This window comes from Lonchura striata, chromosome Z, assembly GCF_050655825.1.
Source record: "Lonchura striata isolate lonStrDom1 chromosome Z, ASM5065582v1, whole genome shotgun sequence".
Taxonomy (NCBI): Eukaryota; Metazoa; Chordata; class Aves; order Passeriformes; family Estrildidae; genus Lonchura; species Lonchura striata.
In genome coordinates, this window is record NC_140740.1 from 50,143,332 (window position 1) to 50,167,439 (window position 24,108).

Here is a 24,108-nt window from a genome sequence, read left to right on the forward strand (position 1 = left end):
TGTAGTGATCCTGAGCATAATATTCAGAATTACAGACAGAATTAAAACTTACCTAAAGAATGCTCGAGTCGCCCAGGCAGACACTTCTCTATCACATGCAGCATTAGAACAGGCCAAAATAAGGCAAGTGGCACAGGCCTGATCCTCCTAGAGCATATTACAATGTTAGAGTGCTGCCTTATATCAAGTAGGAAATTTACAGATACTATATTCCTCAATAACTAAAACAGTAAGTACTGTATTTAGAAGCCAGGGAAATCAGCTCTTCCAAATTATAGAAAAGAAGTGAACCCCAGCAAGTTATTCCACTGTATCAGGTAAGTTTTTGCTATACAGTTTTTGTAAACTCAGTGCTACTATTGGTAGGAAACAATTTCCATGCCTGACATTTAATTATGACTAAGATTCATAAATCTCTATAAACAGAAAACTATAAATTACAATTGTGTTTGAAGAAAAAACATTTGTAAAAATCAGTGTTTGTATGTTCTAATAAGCTGTTACCATACCAACTATGTCCTTTCCAAGCACAAGAGAATAGATTACAATGAACACTCACGACAGATACTACACAATACTAGTAATATTAAAACTGCAATCCACAATAACCAAGCTTCTGCTTTTTTATTGTGTATCTCAAGCTGCTAATAAAACAGAATACCCAGACCAACTACACACATTTCTACTGGCCTTCAAAATATAAAAATCCCTTGTAGTGGTAGGAATTCAACTTTTTTAGAAACTCTTCCTCTACTGCTCTCAGATGAACTTCTTTCTAAATTAATAAGTGCACTACACTTCTGCATACAAGATACAGAAATTTCAGGGAAAGTGATTGACATGTTTGGTTTTAGGTATCATAAAATGAGAAATTATTTCTCTATACAATAGCTTTATGTAGACAAAAGAAGAATTTACCAATTACTGTAATTGGTAAATGAAACATTGACCAGAAGGTTGCAGCAACAATAAAAAGGTGACAAGTCTTCCATTTTTCATAACACATCAAAAGCTCTTACCTGATGCAATTTGAAAAATCTCTCAATCTCTTCTCCATCTCCACCTGTATTGCTCACAAGCAGATGCCGCAGCTGATCAACAGGTCTGAGTTTATGAAACATAACACTTCCCTAAAAGCAAGGCAAAACAAGTTAGACTAAAGTTATCTTTACTCTGTTTCATCACAACACACCCATCTCCATGACATTTATCTTTGGCATTCTGAGTTTTCCTCCACTGCACCAATGGATAAAAATGTACCTGGTGCCCAAAGCCCAGTTCCCAATCACTAGTGAATCAAGGCAAGGCAGGCAAGTGTGGCAACGGTTAGAAACTCTCCACAAACTGAGTTAATTTTTTTTAATGCTATTCTTAGCCTAACAAAAAGCATAGAATATAACCATATAAGGAAATAAGTATATGCTTATATGCATTTAGGCATATGCAATATACACAGAAAAGAACGGTTTTGAGTGTCTTGCAAATCTGAAAACTGCCTGAAAGAAAACTCCTTGAATAATTCAAGGCATGGTAAGACTCAACATTAATCACGTTCCCTGCATTCAAACTAGCTACTGGAAAATGTCCAATTAACACCCTTAAAAAACAGCTGCTATTAAACAAATGCAGCTTGCAGATTTAGGGTTTGCAAGACATTAATATTTAAACACTATTGTAAATAGCCTATTCGTTGAAATGCTGAGTGCCAAAAATATTGCTAAATGTAATCAGAAAAGTAGGCAAATTTACATCTTTTTGTGAGTTTGTTTTCTAAAATGCTCTCAAAAAAAAAAACTTTTCGGACTCTATGACAAATAAGAAATTCTAAATTCAAATTTCAATTGCCAAAAATATTTACTTGAATTACTTTTCTGGGCAAAAAGTGACTGTTTAAATTTCACATAATTGAGAGCATAACCAAGGCTATAAGAACTTTCCGGGTTTATACCGGCAAGGGTTTCCGGAGAGCAACAAAAACTACTAATACACTGTATAAAAGCAGTTCATCTAAAGCCTTTGAGTAAATTTAAAATAGGTATAGATAGTTCCAGCAATCTTCTTCCTGATTCGATTCATTTTCATGTTCAAAATATAATCTTTAAAACATATCTAAAATGAATTATGTACAGATTTAGATGAGATGTCCAACCTATGTCAAGAAAAGTAATACTCTACTCACTTGGGCTGAAAGCAGAACAAACTTCTTAGGTGGCAGCATGTGTTGCTGCACAACAACAGGCGAATCAGTTATGGGAATAATGTCTTTATTTAGTGGGGTCACAATCTTCTGAACTTTAAATTCATCAATAGCAGAAAGAGCCCAGGAATGTCCATCAACACGGGTTGTCATCTGATCAACAGATAGATATTATTCACATTTTGATAGCAAAAATGGGTTTTGCACATCCATGGTAATGTTTGACTATTTGCCATTTAAAATTACACAAAATAGAATCTGCTCCTCACACAACAGAGCCCAACAAAAATAAGTTCCTGCTGCTTTTGAGAGAAAGGGAATAATATATTGCTTCTTTTGGGGGAACAGGATATTGTTTTACATTTAAATATAAAATAACTTCCAAAGTAAGGCTGCTACAATATTAACAGCAACCATCTACTAATCACATGAGAACTAAGCACCGTAGGCGTAATTAGTTTGAAAGATTTCTTTAAAAACTCAAAAAAAGTTGCAACTGAATTACAAAGGTTTAGAAGACTTTTGCAGTTAGCAGCAATACTTCAAATATAACTCAGGAAGAGACCAATAAGACATTCCAGAAAACTCTGTATGCTATCCAGTAAGAATTGCTGCTCAAGAACAGGCAGCAATTTTGTTTGGGAAACCTAGCTGTCTGCTGCTATCAGATGCCTTGGGAAAAAAAGAGGTCAGCACTTGGGATATTAATGTCTAAGTTTCTGCAGGGTAGAGATCTGAAACAGCTATAAAGTTCCTTTGTAAGTTATTAATTAAACCAGCAAATTAATCAAAACCTGACTTTGACATTTTTAATTTACATAGTCACTTCATTCACTCCAACTCTGCTATTTCTTCAGTAATACTATTTTTGACACGTCTCTCCTCTTAGAAGACTTGAAATGTCTTTCAGAGATTAAATGTTTTCCCTGAACTGACACATAAGGCAGCTAACCCTCCCCAAACTTATCTTACAAACCCACTTACATAATAAAAATGGAAATTAAAGTCAGAAACCATCCCCCTATGAAATAATGAAGACATTAATCACGTATGGATTTTAATGAAGACATGGCATGTAAGCTTAAAAAAGGAATCACAAATTTCTAGCATCTACATTTTAAACAACTTTTGTACTGACAGAGAGCCATGTTTTTCTGTGCTTGTGCACAATATGCAGCATTGCTACAGACAACAGTATTCTCAAATACATTAATTAGAAGTCAAGTCTTAGAAGTTAAGGCAACTGCTTTTGACATACAGCTTGCATCAAGCTAGAAGAGCATGCTTGAACTAGGGACCCTACTAAGAGAGGCTCATTCAGCTTTGTTTTCAAACTCCTGAAGAAATTTTCTGTCACCTACTTATTTCTTTCAGACAGTATTATTCAGGCATCTGTTTTTAGGAAAGAACACACAATACCTAGATTTCATCAAAATCATAAAGATGTTTGCTTCATACCTGTGTTTCCATCATTGGCTTTTGAAAAGGGAAAGAATCATGATTGACACACCACAGGATGTCATTATCTTCATTTTCCGAAGCTGCCATCAGCAGGACTCCTAGCAAGAATAGCAATTTTAAGTCCATATTAGAAGCAATCATCATGCATTAAATGCAAACTCATTAATTCATTCCTGTGTTAGCAAAACTCAATCTTTTAGTCATTATAACACAATCTGAACAGCAAATAATAACTCCTGGATTTCTATAACATACGGTACTTCAAAAGGTCACTTTTAACACCATTTGGCATCTTAAACGTAAAACAAATGTTTACAGGAATCAAAGTAATTGTGACTGTCACACACAAAAAACATTCTCATTTGAGCCATGCTCCACTGCCTACCTTTGCTATAAAGAGCTCTGTGAACCTTTGCAGGCTTCTCTACATTCGATGAAGCTGAAAATCCAGGTGGCAAACGGACATGGACCAAGGTTAACATAGAAGGACGAGCCGTTGGATGTTTAAATTGTGATGTACTAAAATATAGTCGGACACCTGAACAAAAGAAAGGTCAAAAACTGTGCAGATACCATTTATCAGTTTAAGTAGAGCAGAATTAGCATTTCTTTTTTTTACCTGCATGTGTGATTGCTAGGAGTTGACAGTCTATGGATTCAGAATTTTCAATCACTGCTATTTGAATAATAGGCTTAAATACAGAACGATCAATTGTTCTGAAAAATAAAACAAAAAAACCCCAATACAATTATAATCCAAAGAAACAGGCAAACTCTTCAAAATTGCATTGTGAAACTACGGGTCTTAAATGAAACCTCTTATATTGTCATGAACATACCTGGCAATGCTCCCTGCAGCAGAAACGATAGCATTTTGTGAAAGAGAAGTAACCCTAGTCATTCCTTGACCATCTTGTCCCAAATCATAAACCTGCAATTCAGTAACACAGCTTAGTGATTTATGAATGAATGAATAAATTCAGCCTCACTAATCAAGAAGCAACTCAAGTTGTATTTTTATTTTGTACTCATGCTTTCACAGAATTGAGGCTACTCTTTCCTAAGAAAAGAAGCTTTCAAATCTTCAGCACACACATTGCTATGAAAAGATAAACAAGACTAAGGCCTAGCATAGCTACAGAGAACTCTCAGGTATTGAGGTAAAATTACAGAGGTACCTGTACATTATTACACACTTTAATAACAGACCAAAGACTTTTAAGAAGGCACATACCTGCAGGACTCCTTTTTCTGAGCGGGTATACAAGATATTTCGAGAGTTGTCAATGGCGATTTGAACTACAGGATCTGGAGAGGGAGGAAGAAAAGGGAGAACCAGCAAATCAACACTGGACTTGGGCAAGCAAGTTTAGGACAGAATGTTTAAAATAATGAATGGTAAGTTCACAAAAATTGCATGTTCATACAGGACTGCTGCTGTAAGGGATTTAAAACATCAATCAACTAACACAATTGCTACTAAACAAACAACAAAAAAAATCCCAGAGAAAAAAACTGGAATTTGAAAAAAAAAAAATTGACTAAAGCAGCAAAAGTAAGATTATTCACTTATACATTTTCCATGTTCATGGTGATACCACTAAGCATATATTAAATTTGTGCTACATATCACTCACTTTAGTTAGAAATGTCAAAGAATTATGTCAGTTTTTTCAGGCTTTGCTATTTACATCCTGAACTAAACACACAATCTGGTTCAATTTCACAGAATCACTAGGTTGGAAGAGACCTTCAAGATCATCATTTTTTTAACACCTCAACTAAAACATGGCACCGAGTGCCACACCTAGCCTTTTTTAAAATACATCCAAGGATGGCGACTCCACCACCTACCTCCCCAAGTGGACCATTTCCGTACTTTATCACTCTTTCCATAAAATACTTATTCCTAATATCCAACCTACATTTCCCTTAGCGCAGCTTAAGACTGTCAGTGGCAAGGTTCTGTCAGTGGCTGCCTGGAGAAAGAGACCAACCCCCACCTGACTACAGCTACCCTTCAGGGAGTTGTAGAGTGATAAGGTCACCTCCGAGTCTCCTTTTCTCCAGGCTAACCAACCCCAGCTCCCTCAGCCCTTCCTCTCAGGGCTTGTGTTCCAAGCCCCTCACCAGCCCCGTTGCCTCCTCTGGATGCACTCAAGCACCTCAACATCCTTCCCAAACTGAGGAGTGAGAACTGGACACAGCACTCAAGGTGTGGCCTCACCAGTGCTGAGTACAGGGGAAGAATGACCTCCCTGCTCCTGCTGGCCACACTGCTCCTCATACAGGCCAGGATGCCCTTGGCCTTCTTGGCCACCAGGGCACACTGCTGGCTCCTGTTCAGCTGCTGTCACCAGCACCCCCAGGTCCCTTTCTGCCTGGGCACTGTCCAGTCACACCGTCCCCAGCCTGTAACGCTGCAGGGGGTTACTGTGGCCAAAATGCAGGACTCGGCACTTGGAATCCTACCTTCCAACAGACTGACACACACTCCCCACTTAGTGTCATTTCCAAATTTACTGATGGAAGATTCAATACCCTCATCCATGTAGTCAATAAACACACTGAACAGGACTGGCCCCAGCACAGAGCTCTGAGGGACACCACTGGTGACTGGCCCCAGCTGGATGCAGCACTGTTCACCACCACTCTCTGGGCCCGGCCATCCAGCCAGTTCTGAACTCAGCAAAGAGTGCTCCTGTCCAAGCCGTGAGCTTCCAGCTGTTCCAGTAATGTGCTGTGGGAGATGGTGTCAAAGGCCTTGTCAAAATCCAGATAGACAACATCCACAGCCTTTCCCACATCCACCAGGCGGGTCACCTGGTCATAGAAGGAGAGCAAGTTGGTCAAACATGACCTACCCCTCCTAAACCCATGCTGGCTGTGTCTGATACCCTGGACATCCTGTAAATGCTGTGATGACACTCAATATTAACTGCTCTATTACCTTACCAGGTACTGAGGTCAGGCTGACTGGTCTATAACTACCAGGGTCCTCCTTCCAACCTTTCTTCTGAATGGGCATCTGGAACCTCTGTGCAATTCTTTTCTAATAATCAACTACTGCAAGTATCATTGACAATAACTAAGTGCTCTGAGTAAGCAAAATATTCAGACTAACTTCTCGGCAGTATTATTTAAAAGATAACATTAAAGAATTGGCTAATAAGAACTTTAATATCAGTACTTACCATCCTCTGAGAATGTGAACTGTAGCAACGAAGGAATAAGAAAAGACAGTGCACTCTTTGAATGATTAATTTTTCTACAGCGCTGGCTAAACCAGCCTGCTTCAGCCTACAATTTAAAACAAATACAGCATTGAAAAAAAAAGCAAAAAAAAAAAACCCCAAAAAAACCAAACTAGAAGTGATATTAAAAAAGTCTTTCACAGGACGAGTACGAAAACAAGCAAAGATCTATCTGCAAACTACTGATTTAATTGAACAAGTATGCGTTATTAAATGGAAAGAAAACAGTGATCATTAAAATGAAAATTCTGCATATAAAAACGTGTGCAGATGTCGCAATTTGAATTTTTAAAGTTGACCAAAACTGCACTGATATTCCCCACATAAATACTACTTCTTCAAAGAAAATACATCTAGCCTAAGCCGTTGTGCAACCAACACATGCAAAACAATTACAGAAGAGACATGTTTTAGAACTATTATTGCTGAGATCTCACAACAGTGAAAAATTGAAAAAAGCCTGTGTGTAAAACCCACAGTCACCTGGTATGCTACTTCATATAAGCAGCCATCTTTTCCTGCCAGAAAGATCCTTCCATTATCAGTGGATGTGATTGCCAGGATGTAAGTGTTGTCAGTAGGAAGCGAATACAGAGGATCTGGTAGCAGCTGCATTCCGCCAGACATGCTGTCATTGAGTGACCCAGTGCCTTCAGTAAACAAAAAACCATAAATCCTCTTTAGTTTTTAAGCTGTTTTAATAAATAATACAGGTCTGTGATAAGAAACATATCAGAAACCAGAAAAAACTACAGCAAATTTATGAAGGAACAGCTTTCGTACAATGTGAACTGCAGAGTAACAAATCCATTCTATATAGGTTTCTGAGGAAGGAAATGCAATGTTTTTCATTTCTATAGACTGTTCTCTCCTTTAAATCATACCAAGTCCAAAACACAGGTTTCTACTTGTTTTCTCTTTCTCATTGACATATTATTAAAAAAAAAAAGTAATATAGTTCTCTCACTTTCACCAAACAAGTTTTTCTCTTAGTATATATGGCATAAAAACATGCTATCAGTTTCTCAATTGTTGTGGTTGGAATACAAATGCCAACAAAGTTAATGAACTTTATTCACAGTTTCAAAATTCATGTAGTTATCTTCTCTCCCTCTGCAATATGCTGTTTAATTAACAGGAGCATCTGTTTCAAAAGCTTTTTTCTACATTAAATAAGTGAGTAATAAAATGTAATGCTTCTCATGGAGTCCATGATCCAGCAAGTGCACACACCATAAAAAAATTATCTTCCCTGCTTGTAACATGACTTAAAAACTAGCAAGGCACTAGGCACATAGGTTTTTTTTATTTTTTTAAATGACTATTAATAAAACTGCCATGTGTAAATACACATGGGAATTAACACACTGGGAATACGGGAGAAGAGAGAATTACCTGATTGTATATTAGAACAATGAAGCCCTAAAATCACAATATCCACAGGAGTAGCCAGAACAAGTAAGTGTCGTACATGAGGCTGGAAGATACCTACAGAAAAAAAAAAAAATTAGTTTGCATCCTGCTTCTCTGATCACAATGATGTAAGCAAATAAATCCATTGGAAAGCCACATCAACTGATCAGACTGAATAGTCATATGTTAAGCCTAATGATCTGTGGAATTCTAAAATTAGAAAGGAGTATCTGCCATCAGCTCGACTTCCACTTCATGAAAAACAGGATCTTTAAAACTACATTTCTCTTACCAACATGCTTCTTTTAAACTCAACTCATTTGCCAATTCAACTTTGACTTTAATGTTATCTTAGCAGTAGATACTGAAATAACTAGGAGGGCTTGAAACCAAAATCTCATGGAAATTATCACTTGAATGTGTAAATTTATAAACAGTACAAATGCTAAAGCATGATATGGCAAAATGCAAGCTTATAAGTGAAAATAGTTGTTAAACTATACATTATCTTTGGCTCATAATTTTTAATGTTTCTAAAATCAAAATAATCTCATACAGTCTGTGTGTACATATATATATACACACACACAAACCACAGATTTACACATAGAATAATTGAGGCTGGAAAAGACCTCCAGGACCACTGAATCCAACCTTGAAACTGAATACCAGCATGTCAACTAAGCCATAGCATCAAGTGCCACATCCATGCATCAAACACACATGCATGTTAATATCTATGCATATATAAAACCCAAGAACTTATTTTGGCTTTTATATTACCTTAAATTGCATTTTTTGTATTAAATACAAAAGCATATATAAAGACTGGAAAAAATAGACAGAAAGTTCAGTACTGTCCAATTCTAATATCTGTCATATTTCTTACCTGCCTTTGGCTTTACAAGGCCCACTGCAATAATAGTTTCACTGAGGCCATCAAAATAAGCCAGATCTCCTCTGTCAAACAATAAACAAAAAACTGCATTAAATTTGCCATATAACATCACATAATAACGAAGTAAATAAAATCAACGTATAATTTAAAATTATTAACGCTTCTGCAACACTCTGAAGCCATATACATCTTTCATTTTCACTGAAAGAAGGTCATTTGAGTTGCTTGAAGTGCCTACAGTTGATTTTCAAACCAAATCCAACTGCAGTATTTTATGTTTTTGGATTTGTTGATTCATACTGTCTACTCCGAATTACACAATGCACCATCTGCAATACTGATTAACATCAGGAGAAGGAAATCACATGGGATTTTTTCCCCCCCTGAAAATTATCTGATACAAAAATTCACAACTTCTTCCTCACTATCTACCACTAACACCATGCAGTACTGTTTTCTTTGGAATGTATTTCATACACTCTGACATAATGTAGATGTATAGATAGTAGCTATTCTGAACTTTATTCTTTTTTAGGAAATGTAACAATATGTGCAAAGCAATTCTTACTACACAAATGCTTACTATGTGGGCAAATAAAGAAGTAAACATGCAAACTATAAATTGATCAATGACATTTCAAAATGAGCTGAGCTTATTTTCAGTTTTATGCATCCATAAAATAAGCATGGAGAGCTTCTATTACAATATTTCAAAATACTAGTGACCTATTAGTAATATAATAAATACCATTGTGGAAATATTGTGGGAACGACTGGTCACTGCATATGCATCTCAGTACATACTAAATCTACTTAGGCACTTAGAGGGATTTTTATCTGCTTTTTCAGTAGAAGCAAAGCCTTTGCATAAAAAAAGCAGTAACTTTAGGATATTAGATATGTCTGACCCAAAGAAAATACATTTTTCTTTCTCTCACCTGTAGATGATTTGGCAGCATTACTAACTCTTGAATAGTAAGTGTATAATGATCTGTAAAAGTTTTAGTAAAATCTAAAAGGAATTAAGATCAGTTAAACTGAACAGCACACATCCATGCTTTCAGTAAACAATCTTCCAACTGCTCCAGTAGCTTACTTCTGGTATAATACCAACAGAACAACATCAGGAATGCATCCTTTACGTACCCATCCTCATAGTTCCACATAAAGATGTCACTGTCAATGGTCAGCCAAGCTCGGCTTATCTCTGGAAATACTCCCATCATACAATTGCACTGCATATCTGAAGCACTGCTGATGTAAGGATTAAATGCATTTTTTGGGTAGTAACAGCAAAATCCTCTTCACAGCATTTAAAAATATCATTAAAATACAGTATTACACAAACTGCATACTTCAAAATTCATTTAGAAACCAAATCCACCAACAACTCTATGTAAATGGCTTTGTTACCACTTAGATGTTATTAAAATAACCTGAACAAGATTGAACTTTTTTGCTGGGAGTCTGAAAAAAAAACCGGGAAAGAAAAATATGGAGGAAAGCTTTTTCTAATATTACTTCTTACACAATCTTGGACATTTGTTTACATTAGGATACGTCCAAACTGCTCCACTAGCTCTGGTGGAAGTGGGACTCGGCGGACTGAGCTGATTTCCGGAAGATTGGGTATGGACAGCAAACCTGGTCCTTGTAAAGGATAATCCATATCTGACATACCAGATACAGTAGGGCTACCTGCAAGTAAGAAAGAAAAAAAAAAAACAAAACTGAAACTTTATACATCTAAGTATCACTATTCACAAGATACATGTGGACAGAATTTTCTCTAGGAGCAAAACCACATAAATCTAAGTCTCAAATGAGATAAGAGCAAACAGATTTGCAAACAAACTCTTATAATAACTCACCAGGACTCCAGCCTACTCTTCACCCTTTTTTTTCTATGATACCCTGCAGTGCTTTTTTCATTGTATGGTCAGACATTCACATGAACAAGCATACTCCTTCACCTAGAAAGGTAGCCTGTACTCCCAGTACCACCTTAAAACACCCACTGTTTTATGTGCTGTGTATCCACGACCCTGCCAGAGCAGCTACACTGTGGCCATGTCATCACTGCACAACAGAACGCAGACACTCCTGTTTACATTCAGCCACCTCTGGATATATACTACTACAATGCCTCTAGGATCCCACTTTGCTAGCCAGTCAGGACTAATGGAGCGCTGGAGAAGGAAATGCTGCCTCCACGTGTTAAAAACGAAGCACATCTTATACCATAATGTGACAAAAAGTTGCAGGAAAAAAAAAAAAAAAAGAGTGAAGCTTAAGAGAGTTTCGAGGCTTCTTGTAACTTAGGCATGGTGGGGGGCACAGGGCTACCATAACAGCATTCTGCACGGGACTTCTCAACAGGAAGAATGGAAAATTAGAGCTGTTCCCGTCACCTTTCAGAGGGACAGGAGGCACCTGAAGTCCATCCCTCCTGCCCTCCTAGAGTGTTAATATCCACAGCTCTCACCCGCGCACTGAAGAGAACACAGCACGGCCCCACCCCATCCCGCGACGGAGACGGCTCCGCACACCCGGCCCCAGTCCCGGAGCAGGGCCCACGCGCGGCACGCGTGTCCGGCCGGGCCGCGCCGGCCGAGGCCGCCCGCGGCGGGGCCCGGGGCCGCAGGGACCCCGAGCGGCCGCTCCTCACCCACCAGGCGCCGGCACCGCCAGCAGCTCCGACAAGTCCGGGTAGCAGCGGTCATCCTGGATCTGCCGGTCGATGATGCGGCCAGCGATTTCCAGCGCCTCCTGCGCAGCGGGCGCGGCAGGGCCCGTGGCGGCGGGCATCGCGACGGAGGCGACGGCGGCGGCAGAAGGACGGCGGCGGCACGGCGATGGCCGCACGGCGGTGGCGGGGCCGCACGGCGATGGCGGGGCCGCGCTCTCGCGCCGCTCTACCGCCCGCCCAATCCCGGCAGGCCCCGCGCGCCAGGCCGCTTCCGGCGGCGGGAAACGGGGCGGCGGAGGGGAAGGGGAAAGGGCTGGGGAGGGTGGGCCCGGCCCGGCCCGGCCCGGCCCGGCCCGGCGCGGGCGGCGGGCTGCGCATCCCGATACGGGAAATGGTCGCTGCCGGAGAGCATCGCTGGAAGAGCCGACTAAGACGGGCCCTCATCAATGTGCTTAAATACCTAAAGGGAGGGGGGAAGGGTGCCAGGAGGATGAACTAGGCTCTGCTGGGTGGTGTGGAGCAAGAAGGGAAAAAGCAACGGGCAGAAACTAATGCACAGGAAGTTCCACCTGAGCATGAGGAATAAATTTATTGTGCAGTGACTGAGCACTGGAACAGATTGCCCAGGGAGGCTGTGGCGTCTCCCTCAGTGGATATAGCCCATTTGTTTGCACACAGTCGTGTGCCATGTGCTCTGGGATGGCCCTGCTTGGGCAGGGAGGCTGTAGTCTCTCCAGCCTGGCCCACCCTGTGATCTGCTGGAGCAGGCTGGCTGGGGCTGCGTGCATCACCGGCGTCCTCAGGGCCACCTGAGGGACAGGCGTAGTCTGCTCTGCGGCCCCTCAAAGGCACAGCCTGGCCCCAAGGAGGGCAGTGGGAAGCTTCACTTGCAGCAGAGGCACATGGCACAAGAAAGGAAATCGACCCTTGTGTAAACCCAGGGCACGGGGAGTATTTGCTCTGGGGTGTCCTGACTCCCAGGGGAGCACTGACTTTGACCCTCATTCATGGAGAAAACTTCAAAGCCTCAATGTAAACTAGAAACCACATAAGTGTGAAATAGATTGTAGCGATTGTAGATAGTAGTGTAGTATATCACATGGGTGACAAATTTAGGTTTTAGGATTTTTAGTATGTTATAGATGGGTTCAAGATGGAGGATATAGGGTGTTGTCTTGAGTTTCCTTCTTTCTTCCTCTTTCTTCCTGGGTTTAGGTGGTATCTTTTAATTGGGCAGGAAAGTCCACATTGTGGGTCTTTAGGGGTCAGTTATTGGGTTAGAAAGGAAAATAATTTAGGTGTCACTTCTTAATAGGGTAGCTTAGTTTTTGATTAGCCGTAAAAGGCCTGGTAACAAGAGATTGTTAGCCATTTTTGTGCTGTTTTTCCTGCACAAAAAACATCTGGTGCAGATGGCATGCTGAAATTTTGATAAGGTAACAATAAACAGAAGCTGAAGATTGAAAAAGTCCAATGCGTCTCTTGTTCCTGACACAGAATTGCTCCAGGAGGGTCTCCCCTGCCAGGGGAGCCCCCAGGGAGTTGCCCAATTTGGGGCCTGCAAACTCACACACCCTCACCCTCTGCTTTCCAGAGTTTAACTTTCCAAAGTTAAACTTCAAACCCAGCAGGGTTTATATCACTGTTGAAGTTTAACCCTAGCCAGAAACCAAGCTCCAAGCACCTGCTCATTGACTATCCCACTCCAGGATCAGGGAGAGAATTGGAATTAAGTCACCACCTCCCATGGGCAGAGAGGTGTTCAGTGACCTCTGGCAGAGCAGGATCCCATCATGCACAATGATTACTTGGGAAGATGAACACCATCACTCCAAATGTTCCCCCCTTCTTCTTCCCCCCCAATTTATATACTGAGCAGGATGCCATATGGTCTGGAATATTTTTTGGCCAGTTGAGTCACTTATCCTGGCTGTGTCTCCTCCCAACCTCCTATGCATCCCCAATTTCCTTGCCAATGTGGCAGTTTGAGAAGCAGAAAAGACCTTGGCTCTGTAAAAGCACTGCCCAGCAAAACCAGAAATACCTCTATATTATCATCCCTGTGTTCAGCACAAATCCAAACCATAGCCTTGTACTACCCACTGTGAATATTAACTGTACCCCAGCTGAAACTAGCATAATGAGAAGATTTTCTATCTTCTCAAGATTAAGAAGCTAGTGCCTTGTCACCAGCAGGGTTTCCCAAGGCTCAGTTTTAGGAACAGTGCTCTTATAAATGATCTGGTGGCGGGAATTAAGTCTGGTTATACTAAACCAGGAGGAGCTGTTGACTCCCTTGATGGTAGAGGAGCCTAAGAGAGATTTGGATAGAGAGCTGATCAATCACCAATCATCTAAAATCCAAGAAGTGCCAGAGTCTCCACACTGGGCAGGGAAATCATGATTGCACAGAAAAATTAGGGGATGAGAGCCTGGATTGCAGCTCCATTAAAAGCAATCTGAGTTTTTGGGTTGATGTCAAGTTGAATATGAGCCAAGAGTGTGACACAAGTGACAGTCGAAAGGCCCAATTGAGTTGCAGAGTTCATTTGCCACAGCACCGTTGGCCAGTCCAGGGAGGTGACTATCCATTCTACACTGTGCTGTGGGGCTGTACACTCCATGTTGAGTCCTATGAGCAGTTTTAGGCACCTCAGTTTAAGAAGGACATCACACTGTTAGTGTGGCACGATTAGGGCGCCCAAGACGATGAAGAGTTATCAAGGTCCACATTTAAGATACTGAGGTCTCTGGACTTATTTATCTTGGGGAAGGTGGAGCGGGAGCCTCAGGCTGTGGATACTCTGTGGTCAGGGATGTGCTGACCTCTTCCTGATGAACAGCGGCAGGACAAGAAAAGATGGAAGGAAGCTCTGCCAAGGGAAATTCAGGTTGGACTTCCTCACTTTCTGAGAGGGTGGTTGTTCCATGGAAAAGGCTTCACAGGGAATTTGTCAGGGCACTGTCAGGAAAATTTATCCATAAACATCAGAGGTTTATGTGCAAAAAGGAGACAGAGGAGACCTGTTACTTTATCTGAATAAAGGGAGAGGCCATGGGGCATTCCCCTGGGGTCGCTTGAATTTTTGGAGGACAAAGCCTCCTTTTTATCCTAATTTCCCGGCCGCATTTCCATTCTCTCTGTTCCCATTGGCTGAGCTACTTGAGAGGTGCAGACTTCCTGATATGCCCGATACCAGAGATTTCCCTCTAATGTATCCCTCCCTTTTAAATGTATCCCTCTAATGTATCCCTCCCTTTTAAATTTTAATTCTTATGGATTTTAGGTTTTTCCCCCATTGTTTCTTTCATCTTTCAATGTCCAATTTAACTTTTCAGCAACCCTAAACCTCATTTATAAAAGCAGTATCTTTTTCCATTCATCAGTCAGTGGAATCCTTCCCTTCTTTTATCTCTCAGTGCTAGTTTTATCTACCAGCAGATCCACAGCTCGTTTGTAAAGACACTTCTCTGCCATTTCACTCAGCACCAAGCCTGGTGGAGCTCGAGGAGCACCTGCACAGGTGCGCAGAAACGTGGTTTAGCTTTGTGCGGCGCTGCGAGGAGCACGCGTTCCGGCTGCCGGACGCCGCAGCGCCTCCCCAGCGGGAAGGAAGCTCAGCTGTGCCCGCCCGGCCGCTTCCTGCCGGCGCCTGTTGTGGATCCGGGGCAGGCGTAGCATGGAGCCGGCGGCCGGGAGCGGTGAGGGACGGGGCGCCGGGGCTGAGGCGGACCCAGCTCGGCCTCCGCCCCCGCTCACCTCCGTGGTTTCTTCTCCCTTCTCGTTGCAGATGCGGAGATGCTGGGGACACCCGACCCGGAGCTGGCGGCCACCATGGGCTTCTCCGGCTTCGGTGCGTGGCGATGCGGCGGGGGGCCGGGGGCTGGCTGGCGGAGCGGGGCGCAGCCGTAGGGCCTGTCAGCCCCGGGTGGGCTTGTGTTCCAGCGCCGCTTGCTTCATTTCCAGGGAAGAAGGCTCGGACTTTCGACCTCGAAGCCATGTTTGAGCAAACGAGAAGAACTGCGGTGGAGAGGAGCAGAAAAGTCTTGGGTAAGAACTGCGAGCGTAGTTGGGGCTTGCATTTTAAAACATCTTTTAATTTGCTCCCTCAGGGAGGTATTTGAAGTGTCTCGGAGTGGTTGTGTAGAAAATAAACTAGAAACACAATTTTGTTCGGGGAAGGCAGCCCCGAACAGTTTGGGTCTCGATGAACAGTAATTTGCTGCTGTTGTCTGAGGCTGTTAGAGCAGAGTGCATGTGTAAGGCTCCTGTTAGGTATAGCTTGCAGATACAGGAAGAACACACAAACTCTTTTCTTTCTTCTTTTATTTAGCTGTGTATTTATTTTGGAAGAGAAATTGGTACAGACAGCTTTAATCTAGAGTCAGCAGAAGTGAGGCAGCAGAGTAGTGAAAAAGAAATGTGTGTCTTAGACCAAGGGGCAGGTTGTATAGCAGCCCACAAATATATTGCTGCCTTCTGCTGTGCTGGGAGTGGGCACTTTTTGAGGGTATTATTTTGTGAGAGATGGAGAAAATTGTATAGTTTGCTGCCTGTAATCAAGCGAATGTCAGTTCAAACAAGTTCTCTGAGAACAGTCATGCATGTTCTACAAATCCCTTTGTCAGCCCAGTTATTCATGCTTTCTTCTTCCTCTTGGCCAGTTTTTGGAGCATGGATGCCTTTTGTTTTATTCTGATACCGTGTTTTTTATTGCTCTGATTCTATACAGAACCAGATCATAGCTGTTTAGAGGTTCACTGACTTTTTGGACTTTAAGGCACTATGAAATTCAGATATAGAAGGGATTCCAAAATAAATTTCAGACTGGTGTTTTTTGTTTGGTTGGTTGGTTTTGGTTTTGTTTCTTATTAATTTTTTTTTTTTTTTGCATGGCTGAATCTAAATACAACAATGTATGTCCATGTTGGAAGCCTTTTTATGTTTGATACTTGTTCAGGTTGAGCTACCTTTCGTTATGAGGAATTGTTTATTTACGTAATATTTTTGTTTAGTAGGGAAATTCAGTAAGTGATTGCAAAAATACAATGTTTTTAAGTCAAGATATCTTGACCTGCATCTTGAGTATGTCCTCTCCCTTACCCTGCAGCAGACCACATTCCAGCCCTCCCCCAGGTTTCTAGGCTTATACCCGCAAAAGAAACACACAGCATTTTGTTGTTTATAAAATAGATAATTTTGCAAAAAATCACAGTCTTGTATGTAATTCAGCTGTTTAACTTAGAAGCAAATTTTAGTATTGAGTCTATAGCAATCAAGAATATGTATGTGTTGTGGGGGGTTGGCTTAATTTGAGCACTTATTTTCAATTATTTTGAGATACACTTCCACTTTTTAGCTTTTTGGAATGACGTGATAACTTTTGGATATGTTTTCCCCACTACCTGATTTGTGGAACTGAGATCAAAATATGTTTCCTGGTTCTGCATCTTGCAGCTGTTTTTGTTTCTCTTCAGTGGGAAGTGTTTCCTAGCTTCGCTGAAAAAATGTTTTTCTTTTTTTATATCTAACAGAGATCAAAATAGAATACAGTGTTTGTTACTTAATATGAGATGGAAGGTTTTGTTTGCTTTGATTTTATTCCAGTGTTTCATAAGGATTCTTTTTCAGTGAGTTAAGAAATAATGAACTACTAATACAAGCAGCACTTTTTGTGCTTATATGATTTAAAATTCACCTATTTATACATCTGTATACTTTAACTGCACAAATTTATTTCCCTGTGCTTTTATCTAAAATGATTATACTCTTTTATTATGTTGAAAATAATTGAAATATCAGCATCCTTGTATGATCAACTTATGTTTGATATCATGTACCAATGACCAACTGGGAGGTGTTTATGTTGTCCTTTTGATGTTTTGTTGAGTGATCATTGCAATAGCAATGGAAATTTAATATATATGAAAATGTATCTTGAATCTTTTAATTGCTGTTACCTTTTCAAGTATTTTTCTGGGTCTGAAGAGGAAAAAAGCTGTTTTACTGTCATTAGCAAGCCAGTAATTTTGATATTTGTAAAAGGCTTGATTATTTATTTTTGTGATCTCCCTATTCAGAGGCCCGTGAAAGAGAAAAGGAAGACCAGACTGAAAAGGAGTTTAGAACTCCATGCACTGCTTCATCCGTTTCAGCATCCAGTGCAGCAGGACTTGGGTCTACATTAACTGAAAGGTACTTTGATGTGATGGGAGATTCCATGCAGCAGCTTTCTTATCTGAGGAGGGTATTGGCTTGTTTTGATAACATGAGTATCATTTAGTTTGTGTGACTATATCTTGTTATCTTAAGCAATTCAGTGGGAATACTGATTTTAAACTTTTTAAAAAAATTCTTTCTTAAAGATATGTCAATATTTGCAAATATTGATGTTATTTATATTTAACAGGCAATTTTGCTGCTTCCTCCTTGATCGTGTTCTGCGTACTTTTTTAAAAATAAGAATAATGTTGTTATCCATGTATTTTTTGAAAATACTAGGGCAAATACAGTGGCACATGTGATGACTTTATTAGCAGCCATGGTGCCCAGCTGCATACAGAGTATTCTTGTTCACACCTTATGAAAAAGAAGGCCAAGTAGATGGACAGGCCGTGTATGCAGATTTTATTGAGTAATGGTGAGGTAGAGAAAGCTTTTTTCTTTACTTCAGTTTGAAATTTATTCTTAAACTTTTGTCTATTAGTGACAAGCAGTAGATGCTATGGATTTTGGAGTTTAAATTCTGAAATTCTGGGAAATCAGAAGTAGCTGAGGGAAATGGAGACCACATAACTCCATTATGTGGCAGGGCTGGCAGGCATGAATGTGTTGTACATTTTTAGATCTCATACTGTATCTATGGAAGTTTAACAACCCATACAAGACTTTAGTAGACCTTTATATATGCATATTATGGGCTGATGTGTGGTAGGTTATTATAGACAAACTTGTAGAGTTTCAGACTGAACAAATGTTTTTTTAGAAAATTTTGGTTTTGCCTGTTGGTCCTTGGAAAACCTGGGCACTCTCACTAAAATACTTGATTGTACAATATACTACTACTTTGTCTATCCTATGTATGTCTTGTGCTCAAGGAAGAATATTTTGTATTTCCATTTGCTTCTGATGATCTTATATACCCATTTGATGACATTATGAAAGGTGACAAGAATTTAAATACAACATAGTTGTGTATTGTAGATGGGTGACTTCAACATACATAAGAAATCCAATCAAGTTATAAAGTGGAGAGGGGTCAGGCAATACAGAAGCTTTTCATAATTATCTCATTCTTCTAATTGATTTGAGAAGAGCGATCTCCAGGGACTTAATATAAAGGAAGATAACAAATAGGTTTCAGTATGCTGAGTTATTAGGTAGGCTCTGTAACTTACTGGAGTTCTGTTCATAGTAAATTTTGTTTGTTTTTCTTTTTGATTTTACTAAGCGTTAAGAAGGAAGGGCTTAACAGGAAAAGCTGTCCTGCAAGTTTTATATTTCCATGTAAAAAGGATGCGTAGCTTAGTTCTTAAAAGTAAAACCGTAAAACTAGAAAGACGTACAGTTGTGACTCAGTCTTAATTCAGAGGAACAATCCTGCAGCTGACATTTTTAGTGGGAAATATGGGATTTTCTAGTTCTTTTTATAACAAAGATTTTAGTCACTGTATATTGATCTAATATGCATAGCAACTTTTATTCTCTGATAATGGCAACACTTTACTGAATTTTAAATTTTTAAAATTTAAAATTTTAAAGAGTAGCCCTTATGCTAATTTGTAGAGTAGCCCTTATGCTAATTTTTCAGTTGTTTAAAAGTCACTCCAAAAATTATCAGAGTATAAATTATCAGAGTAAAATTATCAGAGTAGCCCTTATGCTAATTTTTTTTTTTTTAAAGTAACTTCAAAATGATGTGAAATACACCTAATGATTATTTTTTCTCTTGAGGTATTTTGCGGTAGAGAAATGTTTACAATAGCTATGGTACATAATTTATGCATAAATATAATCGCACCTTGTGAAGTGAAAGAATCTGTTAGTATATGAGGAGGAAAAACCTGAGAAAATGGTCTGCAGAAAATGAACACATGGGGGGGATATGCTCACATACTTGCACAGCACTCAGAATGTTTTTTGTTACTGCTCTTCTCAGTGTGCCATCCATACTCTTATTTTTGTTTTTCCTCTTACAGTTTGTTTCACTTACTGAGGAGGTAATGAGGGAAAGCAAAAACAAAATTCCTTACACTTTTCTGAATCCTAGCAAAGGGGCTGGCAAAATGGTTCTTCTTAATTTATAGCTCCAGGTAGACTAAGATTGTAAGACTGTAAGTTGAGGGGGACACCACTTGCTTTGTCCTTTCTGCCAGCACCGCTCCCAGCTGCTGTCAAAAAGGTATATGGGCATTTGGTCTGTCTGCATTGGTGTGTTCTTATGATTGACTTTATTTCAATCAGGACAGAGGATACCCGTAGCTGTTGCTGGAGTATTTGGCTTTCCCTTCTGTGATTGGAGTGTGGTGAAAAATTGCACTGCAGCTCTGGCCACATCACATGCAGAATGCCAGTACTGCCACTCAGAATACTGAAATGTTTGATTTGATCAGTTTCCATCCCAGCAAATGAGAGAATTATAAAGGAAATTAGGAAGAAATATATATACTGTTCTTGGGTGTCTGTATAAAGATCTGAAAATTTGGGACTCAAGGATTGGCATGTTCTCCTTGAATCATTATGTTGTATATATCCTTCTCACTGGCACAGTTTCTGTTTATTTTCATTCCAAAACGAATTAGTTTGGCTTTTGGGGTGTTAGGAAAATTAATCCACAAAGATCAGAGTAAAAGCCACCTGGCATCTCTGGAAGGGGCCGAAGGCCTCCCTCCCCTGGCAAGTTTCTTTGTAACTCTGTTACTGGTTTTAGCACAAATCAAACAACCTTTAGCAGCTCGCTTAGCAGGAGTAAAAGACCCACGTAAAAAGCAACATACATATTTTTTTGTAAGGCCAGAGCATCCACTGCTTACCATCCCTTGCAAACCAATTATCTCCTCTTTCCTCTGCCCCACTCTTATTAATTATCTCAAGTACCTCTGGTAGAAAAGACAGTTTCTCTTGCAGTGGTGCAGTTAGTAGGAGCAAAGGGAGGATTGTAGAGATTTTTGGCAACAATGCAGTTTTCCGAGCTTCTTCATCAGCCAGTCGGTTTCCTGTTACTTCCTCCAAGCACCCTGCCTAGTGCCCCTTGTTGTATATTATTGCTAACTTTTTTGGTAAATTCATTCACCACCTCCAATAGGCAAGAGATTAAGCTCTCGTGAGCTAACATCTTTCCCCTGCAGGTTAATAAAGCTCTTTCTTCCTATAGTTTCCTCAAATGCATGTTATCACCCCATATGCATACTTATAATCAGTAAAAACATTCACTGTCTTGTCCCGGTGTAATTCACAGGCTCTGAGGAGGGCATTTAATTCTGCTGTCTGAGCTGCTGAGCTGACCAGGTGGACGGCAACCTCCTCCCTTCCTTTAATTACTTTCCATTCACAATAGAGTATTCTGAAATAGTTTCCCTTCTATCACCCTTGAAGACCCATCAATAAACACATTTTCTCACTCAGGCAAATCTTTCCTAGCGTGTTTGGAGGTCGATCACCTGAATACAGTCCTGGGTTTCTTCCTGGCCCCTCTCCAGGGCCATTCAAACAGGAGGCTGGGTTGAACCCTTCCCCATTTATAAATTCTAAATCCTCCTGTTCCATTAAACAAGATTCATACGGTAATAACTGAGTGCTGGTCATCCACTTAGAGGCTCTTTCAGTTAACAAAGCTTTAATCTGTTGCAGTTATTATAGGTAAAAGTTAATCCAGCCAAATTAAAATATAAAAATAAATTTTATTTAGTGATCAAATTCTGTCTGAGCCAGCCACAAAAGAAAGGACAGTGCTGAGCCTGGGATCGGTGCTGGGTGAGACACAGGTATGACCACTACAGCAGAGGGTCCCCTATGTTTTCACGCTGACTGTCCTGCGTGAGCGATTTTTATACTTTATACTGGGTTTTTGGTGATCAGCCTTTTCTTTCTATTCAAAGTCCCAAATATTCATAGATTGTCTTTTCGCTGTGCTGAGTTGAACAAACGAACCAGGGAAGCGATGTACATCCTTGATGGAGTTATGGGAACCCGAACCCGCATTGAGATGTATCTTTTTGGTGGTTCCTGCAATCTCAGTCTTGAGTAGTTGTTGTAGATCACCCCTTGGGAGTTCCTAGATCATGACCCATCTCCAGACGGGCTGTGTGTATTAACTTGTAAATTAAGTCATATCAGGTGTAGTTTAGACATATGTGGAGCAATCCTCTAGCCCTGGCTTGTATGCCTTATGTCAGTAATTTCAGTAATATGAAACATTTCATACATAACATTCTATAGGCACGAATTATTGGTATTACACATAACAAAATGAAACTTAAACAACTAGACACCCCTCCCCTTGTCAGTTTTCAGGTCTCAGCCACCATGAGGGCTGTGGCTGCACGGTTCACAGACAATGGGACCAGCCTCTGGCCACCGGCTCTGACAGTTTTGAACAATGAGCAACAGGCTGACTTATTCCTCCATGCTCTTGCACCAAAATTCCTTTAGCACAATCCTGTGTAACATCCACATGTAGGTCAGATTCCTTTTCTGAGTCTGAAAGAGCTAAAAGACTGGGGTCTTAACTGTTATGAAAATTAATCCACAGAAGTTTATGTGCAAAAAGGAGACAGAAGATACCTGTTACTTTATCTAAATAAAGGGAGAGGCCATGGGGCATTACCCTGGGGTAATTTTTGGAGGATGCGGCCTCTTTTTTATCCTAATTTCCCGCCTGCATTTCCATTCTCTCTTTCCCCGTTGGCTGAGCTACTTGAGAGGTGCAGACTTCCTGATATGCCTGATACCAGAGATTTCACTCTAATGTATAATCCTCCCTTTTAAATTTTAATTCTTATATTTTTATTCTAATTTAGGGTTTTCCCCCATTGTTTCTTTGATATTTTAATGTCTAATTTAGTTTATCAGCAGCCCTAAACCTTATTTGTAAAAGCAAGTATCTTTTTCCATTCATCAATTAGTGGAATCCTTCCCATTATTTCTTTTATCTTTCAGTGTTACTTTTATCTACCAGCAGATCCCCAGCTTGTTTGTAAAGAGAAATCTACTATTCCTCTGTGGGGGTGGAGGGGGGGGAGGAAAGATGTGTTGTTTGCTGGTGTAGGAATGCATATCAGCTTTTGAAATGCAACTCTTTTGCATATAGTATTATGAAGTTAGTTTTGACAGTAGTTTACTTGAAGAACTTCAAAGATCCCAATCTGTGCCTCACATGCTATAAAACTTTCCCTTTGGTAAAAGGATCTTGATTGCCCCATTATTGTAGAGTAAGAGAAGCTCTTCATATTTGTGTTGGATTTGTTAGGTAGTCATATTGTGATCTAGGTCTTTAAATTAAACGACCTATCAGGCATACAAACCCTGCTCTTTGCTCTAACGTCTGAGGACCTAAGTCATGTTTGTTCTCTTCGTGATACACAGTTTCAATTCCTTATCCAACAAAAGTTTTTTCCTATGCAACTTAGTACCTGCTTGTACCGCTGGTTCTGGAGGCAAAGCAGGGTAGCACTCTCTGTCACAATTACATGGGGCAGAACCAATTTTTTTATTCTTTCATTGTGTTCCTAATATTTTGTGATTTTTATTATAGTCTTAAAGTGATAACCTAAACTTAAAAAAAAACCAACAAAATAATACCACTATTGTTTAACAAAGAAACCGGAAAAGAAGACATTTTTTTCAGCCTGCTCACTTAAAAATTCTGAAAATATAAGCTCCCAAACGTTGGGCTTCTCTCTCTTAATAGACCTTCTGTCCGTTCGAGTGCTGTGGCTCAGGAACTGCCAGTAGAGGGAGCGCGGCTATTTTAAATAAACTGCATGAACATAGACACAACTCAGCTCTTCAGAAATTTCCTTATGACAGAATAATGTGTTTGCACAACCAATTTGGGCAACAGCAGAATGGTCATTTAATGTAACTTTTGAAACACTTGAGTGTTTCAAAAGATGATGGTGGGCCTATACTCTGTTAATGAAAGTTAGTATGCATTTTGCTGCTTATTTTGGTGCCTACTGATTTACAATACTGCTC

General features: G+C 40.2%; 2 protein-coding genes across 6 annotated transcripts in view; one reads left to right on the forward strand and one right to left on the reverse strand.

Annotated features, from left to right (window-relative positions):
• The window catches only part of NUP155 (nucleoporin 155), a 30,104-nt gene extending 17,947 nt beyond the window's left edge, over nucleotides 1–12,157 (reverse strand). For 2 of the 4 annotated variants that reach the window (XM_077790284.2, XM_077790283.2), the window contains exons 1-15: nucleotides 11,896–12,157; nucleotides 10,784–10,921; nucleotides 10,370–10,466; nucleotides 9,215–9,285; nucleotides 8,308–8,400; nucleotides 7,396–7,562; nucleotides 6,853–6,958; nucleotides 4,893–4,966; nucleotides 4,498–4,589; nucleotides 4,278–4,375; nucleotides 4,044–4,196; nucleotides 3,656–3,756; nucleotides 2,180–2,350; nucleotides 1,020–1,130; nucleotides 53–147 (exon numbers count right to left, since the gene is read on the reverse strand). In XM_077790284.2, the coding sequence (XP_077646410.1) occupies nucleotides 53–147; nucleotides 1,020–1,130; nucleotides 2,180–2,350; nucleotides 3,656–3,756; nucleotides 4,044–4,196; nucleotides 4,278–4,375; nucleotides 4,498–4,589; nucleotides 4,893–4,966; nucleotides 6,853–6,958; nucleotides 7,396–7,562; nucleotides 8,308–8,400; nucleotides 9,215–9,285; nucleotides 10,370–10,466; nucleotides 10,784–10,921; nucleotides 11,896–12,031 (1,703 nt within the window). In that variant the 5' untranslated portion in view covers nucleotides 12,032–12,157. Of the gene's footprint in view, nucleotides 1–52; nucleotides 148–1,019; nucleotides 1,131–2,179; nucleotides 2,351–3,655; nucleotides 3,757–4,043; nucleotides 4,197–4,277; nucleotides 4,376–4,497; nucleotides 4,590–4,892; nucleotides 4,967–6,852; nucleotides 6,959–7,395; nucleotides 7,563–8,307; nucleotides 8,401–9,214; nucleotides 9,286–10,369; nucleotides 10,467–10,783; nucleotides 10,922–11,891 lie in introns of all 4 variants that reach the window. The other 2 variants (XM_085566494.1, XM_085566493.1) reach the window with 1 other exon arrangement.
• Nucleotides 12,158–15,578: 3,421 nt separating this feature from the next.
• The window catches only part of WDR70 (WD repeat domain 70), a 127,006-nt gene continuing 118,476 nt past the window's right edge, over nucleotides 15,579–24,108 (forward strand). For both annotated transcript variants that reach the window (XM_021551628.4, XM_021551634.4), the window contains exons 1-4: nucleotides 15,579–15,614; nucleotides 15,704–15,766; nucleotides 15,880–15,963; nucleotides 17,994–18,108. In XM_021551628.4, coding sequence (XP_021407303.3) covers nucleotides 15,593–15,614; nucleotides 15,704–15,766; nucleotides 15,880–15,963; nucleotides 17,994–18,108 — 284 coding nt within the window. In that variant the 5' untranslated portion in view covers nucleotides 15,579–15,592. The remainder of the gene's footprint in view (nucleotides 15,615–15,703; nucleotides 15,767–15,879; nucleotides 15,964–17,993; nucleotides 18,109–24,108) is intronic.